General features: G+C 33.5%; 1 protein-coding gene across 1 annotated transcript; it reads left to right on the forward strand.

Moving 5' to 3' along the window:
* The first annotated feature begins 7037 nt into the window (after positions 1-7037).
* LOC128554404 (cytochrome P450 4B1-like) lies at positions 7038-15467 on the forward strand. The gene is made up of 8 exons (XM_053535685.1): positions 7038-7081; positions 7832-7955; positions 8731-8863; positions 10237-10357; positions 10785-10980; positions 11404-11483; positions 11765-11830; positions 15368-15467. Exons 1-8 carry the CDS (start codon positions 7038-7040, stop codon positions 15465-15467), a joined length of 864 nt encoding a protein of 287 aa, XP_053391660.1.
* The last annotated feature ends 2833 nt before the right edge of the window (positions 15468-18300 follow it).

Raw genomic sequence — 18300 nt, forward strand, 5'->3', positions numbered from 1 at the left:
AATCTGCAAAGTCGCCTTCAAACAATGCTTTGAAATAATCGCTACCTTGTATTAGTTTTTCTCTATTTACTTTCACTGATGTTTCTCCAACTGTAATCACGATGTTTTCGTTCTCTTCATCACTTTCAGTTTTGTCATCACTAGTGTACTCTTTGAAGACTTTTGCGCTATAGTCTTCAGTCATCGTAAATTCAAATTTAGTCGTATGGCTCTTCTGGCTTCTTTTTATTTCTACGAAGAAAAAGAAAGGATGCAGGCCAGTTCCTGCAAATGATAAAGATTTTTTTTTAAATATTGTCCTGTCTTGACAGTGCTGTACGTTTGAAAATACTGGAAAATGCAAAATCTGCCATTATAATACCTCACATAAAGAATAAAGTATATTTCTAATCATATTCGTCACTTACATACCGCAGAAAAAAAGAATACATAGAACAGACACACATTCGCACATACTTGAAAGTGTCTTTTCAAAGTGAAAATTGACTAAACAATGAGCCACCATATTGTACCGCATAATCGCATACGTCTCATAAGGTTCCCATATATTCATAAATTGAAGGGGTTTGAAAGCATTTAATGTCTTAGATTAACGTACTTCATGAAAGAGAGTGCAGAAACAATAGGTAAAGATGAACAAAAAGCCTACCTTTACTTTGAATCCACTGTTGTGCTGCCGACGTTTTTCGTCAGAAAAATAATTAATACATGCAAGAGTAAGGGCAAAAAAGCGAACGTACCACCTTGATTATGGTTATAGTGATAAACTTTATCAAAACACTGATTAGAAGATGTATAAATACACTTAGTTGAAAAGTCAGAACAAGGTAAATAATTTTATTTTATTTTAAGTCTCAAAACTTTGTGAAGTCGGATTTATATCTGTGGAAGAAATGCGAAAAGGATATAGTTTTGTAGTTTCTCTTGTACTTATTTCAAACGCTGCAAAATTATGGATCTAAAACTTTCGTTGCCGCAGTTCTAACTATATAACATGCTTCTGAACGCAGACTTAGTTGCTCTTTTTGTATAACTGGTGTACAAAGAGGTTTTGAACAGCGATTAACATTTTTGTCATTAAGTATAGCAGAATAACTTTATCACGTATACGTCACCAAACATATCTATATCATTTCAATGATCAAGTAAAGATACGACTGATATAAATTTACGCATTAACCTAAATGTTCAAACACAGATAATGTTACAACTTCACCTCTTGTACTTTTTTTTTTTCAGAAATAAAATGATATTACTCCTTGGACCAGTGTCAAACTGTAATAAATTAACACTTGTATTTACCGTTGTCTTTGTCTTTAATTACTAATCATAACCAGTATTAGAAACGGCATTGAAAACCGTCTGTCCTGTCCTTACAAAGACAATATTAACGACTTTTATTTGGAGACAAGTCTCAAAAACACCAGCATTTTATTGCTTTTTTGAGCTGATTTTTTAAATTTACCAGTAGCAAAATTGAGTTCTGTGACTCATCTAACCTAAGTGATTTGCCCATATCGCTTCGCAATAGTACTGGTGGTATGGTGGTGTTGATAGTACGCAGGGGAGCAGACTAAGCTTCAAATCTACCGTATACGGTATAGTAAACTTTTTCAGTTGATACATAGACGGTTGATACACTATCTATAAGTTTTTCACTGCATGTATAGTCGTTAAATCATCGTAAATAAAGTGTTTTATCAAACTGTGTAATCAATATATATCAACAGGGAAATAGACATCTTAGTAAGTTCACTCTGTAAGTGTTTGTTTGTGTATTCGCTTGAAGCTCCACATATTTTACATTCTTCTCTAGCATATTCCTTGATGCATTAAAGTAATGCCTTTTTACACATACATATACATGAGCGGTGATTGCTGTACTTTTAAGATTGTGATAGGTAACTGGTCAATTCGACACTATGTTAGTTCGGCCAACTCATTTGGCGACATAGTAAGTCATATCGGTCCAAAATTATCCAATTACTAACAATGTATGGATTTGTAATATGTAAAATGAATTCTCCCTTCGGGGACAGGTAACTAATCGTTTCGTTACCAGATTGTTTCGGCAACAATATGTCATTTCGGACCAAATAATGACTTTAAAAGAATTCTGCCTCCAGTATTAGGCATGTTGTCATTTCGGAGCAAGTTTTTCCAGTCTATCAGTTTCGTTCTTAGTCACTCTGTTTGGTCACTGATTAAGCATGTAGTTATTAAATGAAAAATAATTCTGTCATCTGTGATATACGACTGGTCGTGTCGGCTCCAGGTTCTTTTAAGGTAACTGGTAATTTCGGCATCAGGTAATTTTTATCCTTTTATTGCAATATTTATATTATTGTTTTAAATTTACTCCTGTGTCTGTAGCATAAGACATTTTATGAAATTTTAGATTAACCGAGTTTGACAATGTTCGAGTTGATGGATATTGCCAATCGTTTCATAGTGATAGCAAGCGCCTGGTTATTTTCAGTTACACATATTCTTCTTACAAAGATTATTCAAATAATGAAAATTTTCTTTTGTTAATGTAACAGTAACAGTTAGTTCTAACTTTGGTTCATAATTCCTTTGAGTTTTGGTTATTTCCCTATCTCTACGATTATGAAGGACTTTTATTCCTGGCATCAAAGCATAAATTTGATTTTACTGTAATTAGCTGACACACACTACTGCCTTATTCCAAATTCTTTTATAAATGTAAAAATATTCTAAACTTGTTACAAATCATCCAAAAATGGTCATCATTGCTGTCAAGTACAGAGACCATCAAGGTCTTATTAATTACATGTTTACACGTGTACGTGTGTATAACTATGAAACGCCAGAGCTGTCCTATGTTAGATGAATGTAAAGTATCTTATTAAGAGTATTTTTACTTTGTCTTGTTAATTACTAACATAAGATAAGGTCCGGCGTTCCATATATAACGTAATAAGTATCAAGCATGTAGTCCATACACATATTTGATGACAATGTCTTACTGTTTACATCTGTTAATCTTGACGTTATATTGTAAATATGTTACGTGGATAATGGAAAATGTTCAGAATCTGCGTTGCTTGTTTTAGTGATGACATAGGGTTGAGTCGTATGACTCCAGTGACATTATTTTACACATGCCAAACACTGCCAACAGCTGACTACTTTTGTCGCTCTTGTTATACTAGTAATACCTGCTTATTATTATACCATTGCTTTTGTTTTCATTTTTCAGGTACAATGGTGTCTGTAATACTTGTGTTATGCACGATTACCATTCTTTTCCTAGTTCAAAAGACGATTGCTGCACTTTATTGGTATTTACAAACCATACGGCTTGCAAGACATGTCCCTGGATTTGCAGACACTCGTCTTATTCAAGGCGACTTATGGGTACGCAAGAAAAAAAAACTTTATATTCTTTGTTGATGTCACATTTGTGGATAATTTTGATAATCACATACCAAACATATTATTCGACAAATGATGTGTTTATCTCATTTGATATGATATATCTCTACTTTAATTATTTATTACAGAAACTGTGGCCTTCCAAAATAGAGACGAACATGTCATATTGTATGTGGAATTTATATGCATGCTTATTAACCTTATATTAGAAAGTACAATTTGCTTTAAATTGTGTATCGTGACATATTTTGTTTAGGCACATTTAGGCTTTATCTTACTTTGCCTCATCATGTACATTGTTAATGAAATGTTATAGTGATTATCAACTTATGTAATTTCAATATGCTTTATATGATTGTACCACCATTGAACATAATATACTAAGCACTGTTTATATACAATGTGGACTCACGGGTCTATGACCTTTTGTTCAATAAAATATCTATCTATCTATCTATGAATCATCTAGGTGAAAAATTGTGACCTATTCAAATTGTGAAATATATTAGGTTGATTTATTTTGAACAGTTATCTCTTGTTTTATATTTTATATAAGGTCTGTTAAGTATCTCTCATTTATTACATACTCTGATACCAAGGTCAAAAGAGGTATATCAATTGATTATTTTGAGAACCCATCATTAAGGTCATCCCTAGATTAAGACCACTTCTCTATAAAGACCACTATGAATATTTAAGTGGTTGCCAGCCCACGTGACTTTTGAATGACGTACACACGGAGAAATGGTTTCTATTCAGGGAACATTTTGCCTATATTTTCTTTATTACTTGACGGACTTTCGTGCACAGATGACAACAACATGTGTGCTTTTGTCCACAAATTGCTTCTGCCATCAGTTCTCAGTACTTTTCTCAAGTCAAGTTAATGACTTTTTGTCATGTGACCATTCACTTTTAATGATCAGTCTAACTGCAACTTGATCTTAAAGTTCTAGTAAAATTTGCTATCAAAATTTAATTTCGAAAACTCATCTAAGACCGAAAAATGTTTAGTGAACATTGGACCAGCATATGGTTCTAGTATTTCATAGATTGATAGATTTGAATTTATATCTGAACTAATTAAAGTTAAAATTTCTTTGGATATTTGTAATATTCAATGTTTCTGCTAACACCATGGCGGTTTTAGAAAGAACATGTCTTCCTCAGGTCGAATCATATGATGATTATCTGGAGAAAACGTTAAAGTTCGTCCAGTCAACTGGCGTCAAGATGCACAAAATATGGGTGTATTTCTTCTATCCTTTCTACTGTCTGAACCATCCGGATACTGTGAAGATGATACTGAAAGCGTCCGTACCGAAAGACAGTCATATAGGAAGTGGTTATACTATACTAAAACCATGGATAGGTATATACACGGCTGTCTACATATTTAAAATCTACAGAACCATCAGCATTTAAGTTCGTGTTGTCACGCAGACAAAATTCACTGCTTTTTCTAATTTACGGTCCTTGATACGGTATTCATATCCTGAATTTAAGATAGTTTTTGTAAAAGAAAGGCGTAAGTAACAAATGCATCACCACTATAAAACTAACAGTAATGCCTTTCTTCTCCAAATTACACTTTTTCCGTTTCAGTTTATCATATAAAAATATCTAAAAAAGATAAAATTGCTTCTGCAAATTTCGCTTTCAACTGGCAGCAATAGTGACCTTGATATTTTTGAAGGATCATATTAGGGCGTGGATCTACTAATATTTGCTACTTGCAAGACGATACATTGCAACTTCTCGGCCCTTTCCGTCAAACTTCGTTAACGTACCGCGGGGCAAATTTTCTGAGTAAAAATGAAACTGTTGACACTTGTTATCATAACAGACTACCTTGATGTGCTATAGTATTCGGCTCGATTTTGCCAAGCCTGGATCCCACGGTGCGCTTTCAAAATCAATGTGAGCCGAATGCATCATTACAAATCAAGGCACTGCTCTAACGACCCTTTTATGATATACATATTCCCTATTTCTAATGTAATATACGCCAAAATGAGGCTGAAAACTCATTTGAAACGGTGAACGTTTTGAAGCACGGAACGTTGCAACTTAAACAAGTTGTCCCATCCGCACTTAAATATTTATCCACATACGACGGGAGTTGACTAGAGGTATTTTTATTCATTAGTAAAATATAGGCTGCACATCATACTTAACATTTGTAATTATGTAATAAGTGTGTATATTGCAGGTAACGGTTTACTTACGAGCATCGGTGACAGAAAATGGGCGCGTAACAGACGTCTTCTAACAACAGCTTTCCATTTTGATGTCCTTAACAACTATGTCATGAAGTTCAATATTGTTGCTGAAGATCTGTTGGTAATTTTTGTAAAAAGTTTGATATTGTTGATCTTTGCTGACTTTTCAAGAAATTCTTTTGTAGCCAGGAGTATTACATGAATATTTTAGATCTACTCGCAAAATTCAAAAGTGCTGTGAATACAGATAATTAAGGTTTGTGTAAAATAGCGGCAAAGGTAGTCTTGGAAACGGAAGATGACATTTTTTGTCAAGCATTATCTTTTGGATTTTTTTTTACAGTTTTTCTTTCATTTTCAATTTAGAACTTTTGCAATTATAATAAACATACATCTTTGCATGACTTTCCACACCTGAAGAAGCTGGAGACCTATGCTAGATAATAAACAAGATGAAAGCATTTTTCAAAAAGAAGTATGTGTTTACTATAAATTTGAGTTTGCCGATAAAAGATTCTGTTATTAGGGCAAAATATATATTTCAAAAGACGATATCCTCTTCAGAAAATTTTCCCTACCTTTTCTGATGATGATTCACGATGCTTTAAGAACTTTAAATACCAAATGAATAAATCAGTTTTTTGCGAGGTTACTGCGACTATACGTGACTTTTCTAATCAATCCAGGCATGCCCTTTATGCAGCGTATTATGTTTGACCAGACCAGAAAGAAAATCTCAGTGAAATAATTGCTTATGGTGGAACATGTCATATACTCTCTAGTCTGGTTCTCAACGCGTGAAGCCTGTAATCCAGACTATACATATACGAATTATATGGATAATATTGACCAATGGTCAAGGACTAAAAACAAATTTGCCACAAATGTGTTCACTGTGTTTGTGAATTGTTCCTTGATAATTTGCATTGATATCAATAAACAGGCCAAAATGATTAATTTATTATGTTATTTTATGCACTAGCATTACATCTCTGAATAGCATTCGTCTAGACTTATTTACAATTTTAGATTCGATTGTCCCAGTGCCGCAATTCAAGTATAGAAATATGCCAGCCTGTGTCCATTTCGACACTAGACGCTTTACTACAGTGTGCATTCTCATACGACGGCCATATTCAGGAATTGGGGTAAAGTGTTCATCTCATTTTTTAACCTTTTAGATCCTCGAATGCTAAGAATTCCCGATTTGGACACTGATTTCTCGTGACGTTTCAAGAAAACCTTTTAGTCGTACAATTTAGAAAGTTTACAGGGGACCAGTATATTGATGGGGAATCCCTGTTACTTAAATTAGATACTTACGGATTATTCTATTTTTTCAGGCTGGACCATCCATACGTTTCAGCAGTACAGGAATTATCAAGCTACTGTGTCAAGCGAATGAGGCATGTGAAAATGTTTTCTTTGTCCTTCATTGCATCCACTATCTCATCCAAACTGTCTTTAGCACTATAAATCGGCTCTTCTCTTCCAATTTTATTTTAATAATTCCATGTCTAATATTGCCTACTTGCAATTTTTTCCACGATTATCATGTGACTTTGTGATGTTTACCACACATACTTGTATATATTCCATACAAAGTCTTATTAAATGTCTTGTCGATCTTAAGTCAAAAGCATTGTCCAAGGGACAAAGAGTTTGGGTATTGACAAGTAAGTCATTCAATAACTGTTTATAATGAATTTTCACTGTTTTATTTTTTCAGTTTTACTTATTAGCCAAGTAAACATTGTGTTGAATATAGATCAGTCATATACGTTGAATGTAAAAGTAATACAGGCGGAATTGCCGCATTGTGTGGCCAAAAGATGAGCAGTAAATTTTGTTTTTAACGCAAATTATCTCTACCCTCTCTGATTGTCCTGTCATCGTTTTCAATATATTACATTTTGTCTACGAGGTTTGTTTTTGTAAATCAATTGCGCACACATCTGTCAGTGCACTGCTTAGGTTATGTTTGAAGGAGCTGCATTTTTATTACCGAATATCGCAAGTTAATAATTCGAGAATAACAGTTTCGCATCGCTGGTTATCAGTATCACTCTTGTTCAACGACGTTAAACTAGTGTTGTTGTTACCTCACGTGAGTCATAGAACATTCTTTTAAGAACATCATTAAAACCTGTACCGTATGGCTTTGACAGTCTGTTTTCTGTTTATTATTATGTATTTTTTCTGATTTTCAGCAATCCGGTGTTGCATCCAGACTTTATTTTTAACAGAACGAGAACAGGAAAGCGGTTTCATCAGTTGTGCAATTATGTTCATGAATTCGCAGACGATATAATTGAAGCACGTAGAAATATTCTGGTAAGCTTAACTCAGTATAATCCAAAAGCAAGATATAGTATGAAAGTCGTCCCCCACCCCTCACAAGTCCACCGTAAGTCTTCATTCGCCTTAAAGATGTTACTGAATTGTTTCCTTTTAAAATAAGAAAATAATGAAATACTTTGCATTTAAGAATCCGGAGGACGATGGTTTAATGCATCTTTTATGTTTACACAGACGCGGTAAATAGTAAATTCTATATAAGGTCCTTTAGAATCATAGAACGCAAGCATGCAAAATAATAGCAAACTCGTTTTGATTGAGTCAGTTCATGAGTTTGTACTTCTTGAGCTTTATTGAGTCAACGAGTGTAACTAGTCGCATACAAGACCTATCGCTTCCTGTCAAATAGGCCTCTTCCATATTTTCCCGGATAATTTGTCATTACGACCTAATTACTCGATCCCCTCTTTACAATAATTGCTATTTTCTGGCTTATTTGCTTTTGAGAGGGGTGAGATGTTACTGATCTATTTAGTCAATTGTGAAAGGTCTGTTTATTTTCAAATATGTTATAAGCATTCACAATCTGATATTAGGACAAACGTGTTAAACATAAACATAAACGTCACATTCTACGTTTAGGGAATAGATAATTATTCAAAAAGTAGACTCTTTTCCAACTGCGAATTACAGTATTATTGTTATTTCGTGACTTAAAATAGCCAAATGGGGTAATTACATATTCCGAGCACTTGCAGTCAATTATTGATTCATGTTTAAGTCACGGAAAATATTATCATACGTTTTTCAGGAAACAGATCATGAAGAAACAGAATATGAATATACAGATTTCCTGGATATTGTACTCATGGCACAAGATGAAAATGGTGTCGGACTCACTGACAAAGAAATACGTGCGGAGGTTGACACATTTTTATTCGCTGGTAAACGCTGACTATGTTGTACTTTTTATCACAGGTTGAAATATGCAAATAGGAAAAAAAGAAAATGGTCAGTAATATAATAGTATGGAAAACTACAGGCACATTCGAATAAGCATGAATAAGTATGGTCAATCAAAGTATATGAGTAGGCGGTATTCTTGGCTACAAATTGTAGAAGCTCATGAGAGAAAGCCGGTTAAGTTTCTGAATCAATTCATCAATCACTTAGTACTCTCTGTCTAGTGAATTCTCGAAATTCTTCTCAATACGGTTTAGGTTGAAGAAGATGGTCTGTTTATGTAGAAATGTAGAAATGATTTTGTATCCAGAATAAGATGTCGAGCCAAATAATTTTAAATAAATCTGAATCGAGATTAACCCATCTCGTGCATGTTAATGTATTTCTTTGCATAAATTACAAGACCTCTCTATTTGCTTCTTTATCAAGCCTAAATAGTTGGAAGCCATCTCTTTGAAATTCTTTATTATTGCAGATATCATTTAAAAAAGTTTAAAAAAAACACATTGTGTCAACAGTTTGATGAGATGTATTCATTTTCATTTTATCCAATTCTGAATACGAATAACTGAAATAGATTAGATATCAAATGTGGAGTCCTTTTAAAACCTCAGCCGTTGGAGTATGCCTTTATAAGTCATTGGAAACCATGCTGGCGGAAATGTCACCAACCCCGAGATAGTGTATCTGGTCTAGTTGTTTCCTTGGTGGCGGTAGTTTCTTGTTCTTATATATTGTCTCATTCGTTGGCATTGTGCCTAGTGAAAATTGTGGTTTTTAGTTTGGCTTCTACCTCGGTGTGATTTGTCCTTAGTTTTTTTCTGTAATAGTAACTTCAAACATGGCATTTCTAACGTTTGTTCCTAGAACCAGCCCGCCTTTGTTGTTGAGGTAAACTTCGCCTCTTGTATGGGTGTGTTTTGTTTGAATGATTCCATATTTTCAATGAAGGAATGACCGTTGTTAGTACATAAATTTGTCAAAGATGTGTTTCTGGCAATAATGCTCTTAAAAGGGATGTTTTCCATGTGTTTAGGAATTATATTTTAAAAGCAGTGCGTTTCTTCTGTTTTTTGTGTGTCTAACAAGTCAAGGAAGTGGTCAACTGTACTTTCTTGTGAGTCGGCTTCTTATACATTGTTTATACTAGCGTATGACTTAATACCATCGATGTATGTTATGTTGTTAATATGAACCTGGCGATAAATTATTTCTAAATTCAATATCAGTACGCACTTTACTTTTGTTCTGGCGTCCCATGTCTTTGTATAAAGATCCTGAGAAAAAACAGGTTTCTATGATAAATTGACGATTCTATGTAGTCTGCTAAAATGGTTATATTTCACTGCAACAGGCCATGACACCACAAGTTCTGCAATAAGCTGGGCTATTTACACCCTTGGGCAATATCCGGAAATACAAGAACAGATATATGGAGAGGTCATGCAAGTGGTTGGGACGAAAAATGTAGAACCGTATGCAGCATATTTTGAATACATGAAGTATAATATCAAATACGACAACAATTTTTGTAAAGCTTGATTTCCTACTTGTTATTTCGTCGCAAATTTACATGGGGTGTGCAAAGGGCGAATGAAGCGTATAAGCAAATGCGTCCAACCGAGACCTTTCTATTTGCTACATTTAGCTGAAAAGATGAAATATATTTTCACCTGAAAAGATTTTTATACCAAGAACAATGATAATGAAACAAGAATAAAAGGTGATTTAATGATATTAATTACATGCGGGCTCCACTATTTTATGTAAAGTGCCTTTGAACGTGTTATGAAAAGGGCGCTATATAAATCTGGTATGATATATGATATATATAAAAGGTCCTTTATTAATCTAGAATATGTTCACCATTAACCATTTATTCGTCCTCTTTTATTGTTTTAGGGACCATTTGAGTAAGCTGAAATACATGCTGTTCTTCATTAAAGAGGTAATGCGCATGTACAGTATTGTACCAGTGATAGGACGATCTTTGAAAGAACCTTTAACAATAGATGGAGTCACACTGCCCGCAGGTGCATTAATAGAAATCAACATTCACACGATGAACCATAATCCAGCAGTTTGGTCGGACCATGAGGTAATTAATGGATCGTTGTGGTAAGATTTATCTTGCAATTAGTGAAAATCTCAAAGTTCAATAATGTTTTATTTCATAGAACTATCACTAGCTCCTTACATCTGTTTCGCCTAGATCAACGAATGCGTTTTTCCCCCTTAAAAACAACGAATATTTCACGAACTTGCGAAAAAAGAATTTCAAAATATTGGCATGTGGTACTTTTTTAAACATAATAACCTAAACGCTGTCAGACAGTAAGGTTTTATTCTATAATTATATTCGAGTGCAATTGACTTTCATATTCGAAAACTTAAATCATATATTTTATATGTAACGTATAAACATACGATTATATACATATTGAACCTGATAATTTACAAACCGTCTCTAGACAAAAACAGAAAACCACTCAATATCGTTACTGTCTACACAATTTCATAGGATTTCAGACCGGACAGGTTTTCAGAATCTGAGCCAGAGAGAGATCCATTCAGCTTCATTCCATTTTCAGCAGGGACTAGGTAAGATAACCGTAACCAACTGTTTAAATGTCGAATTCACAGAATATTCCATAAAGTTTAATTGTTTTGTCAATATTTTTGAAAAGGGTTATTTTCTTTCTAAAGTACTTAATATCATAAGCCCATGTATCCAAGAGCCGGTATTCTGTCTTAGCTCAGTTAGCTTACCATTTACAATTCGTTTTAATTTACGTTTGAAGTTTTCATTCGCAACGTACATGTAGGCCTATCTACGGCAACTTAGGTTGACAAAATTAAAGTTAATTCTATTTTTATTTCAGAAACTGTATTGGTCAAAACTTTGCTTTGAATGAGTTAAAGGTTGTTCTGTCTCGTCTTGTGCAAGCGTACGTCTTTTATATTTTTATTCTGATTCAATTTTCAATTCAATTTAATTTGATGTATAAATCATAAAAATATATAAAAAAAATACTTTATGATCTTAAATTCAAATCATCTAGAATAAGATGCAGAAAGCCAAAAGTTCCAGTTGTGTATTGAAGGCGAAAGTTCCTTTAGCAACAAAAAGGTATTCCTTTAAAACTATGTATCATAGCCGGACTTGACTGTCAGTTTGGCACGTCGATACAAGTACATAATTAAATAGTACCTAAAACTTTAAAGGTAGGGAAAGGGCGAGGAAAGGGTGAAGTATGTATACATTGTCTAGTTCTTTGGAATCATTAACTACATTCAGTGTAAACAGAATTCCGTTATAGCCGGTTAGGCGACTAAGAAGTGCTATGATTGTATTGCATTTTCTCTCAAAAATCCTTGACTTGCTTCCAAAGGATCACCTTATAAATCATAATTTCAGATCATTCAAACTATCAGAAATTATTTTTCAAACTTCAAACACTATTTTTTATTTGTGTAAATAGTTTTTGTATCATTGTTTTATTTAAATAAGCATTTTTGTAATATCTGATATACCAGATTATTTATTGTAAATAACGATACATCTTGCTTCTAGTAGGTACTTATCAGGTCCTAGACTAGCTCCTAGACTATGATATATCTTTTTTAAAATTTTTATGATTAAATGTAGTGAACTGAGCCAGTCTATATTCTATGTCCAATATCATAGTCTAGTACAATCCGAAAATTCACAAACCTCTTTTTAGGTTTGTTATCAATCAATGTCAAGAACTGACCACAGCCTAACTGATAGAGATCAGTGGTTTACTGCCACATGTTTATGTAACTCATTGATACCATCTGGTAGCAGGGATTTACAACTGCAGGGGTCAGCTGAATTGAAATTTTATCAGAAATGAATTTCATTTGTCTGTACTTGGTACTTGAAGTTAGATTGGAAAATCTGAAAGATACATATTTCCTATGGCTTGTCATTAAATGGACATATGGAATTAAACTGTAACTGAACAATAAAGGAGTAGAACAGATGCTCCCCACCCTGAACTGCTAGCAGGAAAGTTAGCATTAGCGATATTTGTAGGTTAAAAGACGGAATGCATATATAATTATAATAATATAGTGGTATCTCCTCTTGGTGCATAAATGAATATCCAGGTTCAGGGCTGAATAAATGCATATTAAAGTGTTGTATTTGAAGGACAGTGAAACACAAGTACAGACACATAAATCTGCAATCTTGCTCAGAGAATATTTGGACAGAATGCTTTCATTTCTTCTTATCCTGTATTCAGTTTGTTAGAATCTAATGCAGGTGTCACATTAATTGGAGGAGTTTTTTGCTGTAAAAATATGTGTGTAAATACATGAAAGCACATTTTTTTTTTTATCAAAATTGGCATTTCTGCAGACGATAGAAAAGTCTCATAGTTAGAAATACATTTAAGCATATAATTCCAGTAAGTTTCGTATTTGTGCAAATTTCGCATGTTGCATACTATATTCTTCAGTTAACTCCAAATAGTTATGTACTTCTTTACAAACCAAGAAAGCCCAAGACTTGTATAATCTTTGGTAAAGATTAGCAGAGCTAAATGTTTTTAAAATGAATATTAATTGATATGTAAAAAAAAATATAATGTTAGATAGAGACATTTGGTTTCAAAATGTTTATGGTGTTGAAAAGGTAACTCTACATATTAACATTCAATTACATATCTCTTATAAGGTACATGCATTTGTTCAATTAATCACCAGTCTTTTTGCTATTTAGTTGATAAAAGTACAGTTTCTTGGAAGGCTTGTTCAATTTACCAGATACTTCATTTTAACTTCAAAAATGCTTATTACTATAAATACAGATAAGAATTTGGTATTTGGCATAAAATATATACCATTAGGAAGTTAACTTTATACCTCTATCCTTTTATTTGAAAAATGCCACATGTCAAATGCAAAATATTTAATGCCAAATGGTAAATCTTAAACATTGAGTCATACTTGTCAAATGCGATAGTAAAACAGTACTATGGAAGGATGGTGCGCCATGCTAATTACCAAATGCTAAATGACAAATAAGTTACTAAGATAATAGCATTTAGCATTATATAATTGATTATATAATTGATATTTAGCATTAAGATATTGGCATTTAGCATTAAAATTGATATTCGGCATTTAACATGGCGCATCAGCCCTCCATTCAAAGCGGAATGATTACATGTATTGTCCGATGCTGGCATGACTTGGTAGAAGATGCAAGTGCTTCAAATCAAATTCAAAAGACATGATCTTAAATATTTCATAAAATCAATGGACAATTAGCACTATCTTTCAGCAATAAACATTAGGTATTTGAAATTTTCGCATTTATTATGGAAGAGAGAATATCGTATTTAGCTATTAGCATTAGATATCTGGCAGTTAGAATGGTGCACCATATATGCATCGACCTTGAATAGTTTTGTTATTTATCAATCTTTGTTAAGAACATTAACCATCTTTTTTATGTTTGGTCACTGAATAGAAATTTTTCTGACACTTGTGTTTCTTTAAATTTTGGTACAGCTTTCTCATAATTTTGTCTATACACATGAGTTTACACTACTTAGTACAAAAATGTCTGTGAAAATTCCTACACAAACTATTAACTGGCTTTCTGATGGGACCTTTGAACAGTTTTATTACTCAAAGCAGTTTCTTTATCGTTTGAATAAACTTGAACTCAACATATCTTTTAAAATGTGCTTTTGATAATGACATGCTGTAAGAAACTTCAGTTTCAGAAATATACTGATTATTATAATCCTTTCAGTAAAATAAACATATTATTGTTAATAAAAATATTTGCAAGAGGAACCATCAAGATTTCAAAAAAGCAAAGTGGTTTATTCTAGATGAGAATGGTTCTTCAGTTATCACCATTAAAAATCAGTTAGGTAAACAGATTTATGATCAGCAGCACAACACTTGACCACTGGCATGATGTACCAAATTATCCATGGGTAATCTAATAGCCATAGGTGCCAATCATCCCTCTGAGAGCATTTCGGATTGTACTAAACTGATAATTTCAACATCATTCCTCTGTGAAAATCTCTAAAATAGACTGGCTTTTGTCTCTATGAAATTAAATTCGTCAAAAAAGGAAAAATGTAGAAATATATTATTATCAGTCTAGTGGCTAGTCTAATCAGGTCCTTATGTTATATTTATATCAACTTATGTATTTCATTAAGCATTCTGCAGTGCAAGGGAGACCATAATTGAAGAACTCAGCGAAAGAATTGCGAAAACACAATATTAGTTAAACACAAATTGGATATATTCGTATTAGTATAGATATATGTTGCATCGGCTGCGGATGCAACCTTTGACAGCTCCGTCATAACATGCTATAAAAAGTAGAATATTTTCTCATACATAAGATATTGTTTTGACCAAAAAATCCAGCAAACTAAAATCAGTCTAATGTACTTATTTTTGTAAAAACGCGTATATTCTTTCAGATTTCGTATAGAACTAGACACAAGCCACGAGGTAGTTCCACAGCCAAAATTGGTGATGAGACCAAAAAATGGAATAAAAGTTTTTCTGCGTTCACGCTGAGTTAACGGTTCAAAATCTGATTTTTTTTTTAACAGTTTTGTATTTAGTAATTCAAAAGACGAAATGGTGTTATTGTATTCTAGAACATGACAGAATACCTGATGCGATAAGAATCTCTATTGTGAAATTTAATAAGAAGTACATGTATGTTTAAATACCAAAATTTAAACGGAAAATATGGCACCATTCAGTAGCGGATTCGAGCTTTTGGTTAGAAGGACGTGAACTTTTGGTTCTTTTGCATAATATGCAAGGAGTGTTTACTCATTTTACTCTCTGTGGTATTTATAATACTCATCATAATACTCTCTGTGGTGTTTATAATCTTCATCAAATACTCTCTGCTGTGGTATTTATAATACTCATCATAATACTCAATCAAACCGAGCCAGCTATTATTCTTCTTGGTTGCATTGTTTGCTTCCAAAGGATCTTTTTACAGATTTTATTAATGAATACGTGTGAGCGAAGCGAGCTAAAATTCCATGCTTTTAGCTGCCATTTGCATAGTCAACACATCCACCTGTATAATGATTACATAATGTATACAGAACGATTTGTTCGTTTATTGTCTACACAGACTATTACCTAATGTGAATTTCAATTTTATAGCCATATCACTACTGTGATGTTATTTATAACGAATGTTGACGTGCGAGAGAAGCCAGAAGAGCGTATGTTATACTGTTAAATTTCATTATAGTACTTGTAAACTGCATGTGCTTGCGAAAGAAGATTATTACAAAATGCAATGGAATGTCATCTATCCCTTGGTATTAATAAAATCTTTAAAAAGAATAATCATTAATAGTGCGCGAGCGAAGGGAGCAGAAAATGTTTAATATTGTTAAACGAACGTTACGCCGATTTGTTATGTTAAACAATCGTTACGTCGATTTGTTATTAAGACTTGAACCTTCTTGTCATACTGGTACACCTAGTGTCATAATTGCCCGAGGAAATACTAAATTGCACAAAGAGTCATATCTAAAGTGTGAAAACAGGATAAACAAGCAAGCGACAGTTAAAGGGGTCTATTTGATTTTGCCAACGTCACCATTATTTTAGATTTGAAGATAGGATTTTCAGAGACAGAAATCGCTGAAGCGACCTAGAACATACGAGTCCAAACAAGGTATACTACAAGAGGTTATATCTGAAAATATCTTTTGTTACGATTTAAATGAAAACCTTAATAAAGAATAACTTGATTTAGCTACAGTGTATGATATTGTATATTCCAGCCAGTGTTTGTGATATTTTATACAATAGTCACCTTTTTTTCTGATTGTCAGAATAATTTGTATATTTAATATATTGATAACGTAACACATAAGCACAGATAGTGCTTGACTCCTTTTCCACTTTTCCATGCTATCATTGCTATAATTATTGTTGAATTGCTGTTAATAATAGAATTTGGGTCATTTATTGTTGATTTGGGTTCATTATGTGGATAGCTGGGTCCCAGCTTCGCACATTATATCATATACAAAGGTTAAAGGGAACCAGATATTTGATAGAGCAAGTACTCGTTGTAGAACGTTATGTTTAAATTTGGACCAATCAGAAACAAGTTCTAAAAATAGCACGTCTGCTGGGGTATAAATAGGTAGATGGATGACAGAGAGCTCATTCGGTATCCAGCGGTAGAAGAAGACACATCGAGGATTCAGCTAATAATTTATCCCAGTACCTTGAGAAGGAGACTATTGCAGTTACCCTGTCAGGGCGGATAAATTATTAAAAAGAAGACTTTGGAAGTTCTTAGACTAAAGAAGAGTAGCAGAATTTCGATAAGGTTTCGAGCTATAGGGCCAGCGCATAGGAGTTTTACCTTAAAGGTAATTGAATGCTATAGACGATAGCATATATAGGCTGAGCATCGGGAAGCTGAGACAGAGACCCAGAGTTTGGTAATCTACTGAGATAGTAGGAGAGTTCCAGCTTATAGACGGTTCAGCATTATTGGCGAAGTACAGCCAAGGCATCTGGGATAATACCTATATGGTAGTTGAATGCTACATATGGTAGCATATAGGCGCTGAGCATCCAGGAGTCAGGGCAATCTTATAGAGTTTGAGAGGACAGAGGCCGAGCATCTATGCGATAGGACTCGTATGTTGTTGATTCAAAGACATTGTCTGACGGGAACTTCAACAAAAAGACCAGTCAAGTATAGAGTCTCCAGCCTATAGGAGTTTGAGCTAATCATTTTTAATTGAAGATTGATAGTTTGAAACATTTAGTGATTTGCCTGATCCCTGAAATTGTCTAGCTCATAATAGAAATTATTTACGAATCATTGGTACACGAATCATTTAGGCAAGGTAGCCAGAGGAAAATTCTATATATGAGATATTTGGTCTCACCAGCTCTACGTTTTAACAAAGGACATTCTACTTTCGTTTGTCAGCTAGTCTAAGACATAGTCACCTTAGCGATTGGACCCAAACCATTGTTCAAGATACTAAAGGCGTAGGCACTTCCCTGGGTCATATAACCAGTATCCTGACACTGATGCAGCTCTTAAAATGCAGGGACCTAAATGATCAAAAGCATACATATTTCTGTTTCCACGAGGTTCATATTTTGTTCGGAATCCTCAGTCCGGTATATAACCATATATTGTGTCTTTATAAATATATAGAAGAACATTCGTAAATGAAAATAAGAATAAACAAATTAATGTCATTGTCATTGACAGTTTGCGTCAGGCAAGTGTGTTTACCTCAGAAAGATACTCTGTCTAACTACTACATGTATGATTGAACATCCAGTTTCATTTCAATTTACTTCTTTTCTTGTTCCTTCACAGTACTTCCTTTCTTGT

This window comes from Mercenaria mercenaria, unplaced genomic scaffold (genome assembly GCF_021730395.1).
Source record: "Mercenaria mercenaria strain notata unplaced genomic scaffold, MADL_Memer_1 contig_5017, whole genome shotgun sequence".
Lineage (NCBI taxonomy): Eukaryota > Metazoa > Mollusca > Bivalvia > Venerida > Veneridae > Mercenaria > Mercenaria mercenaria.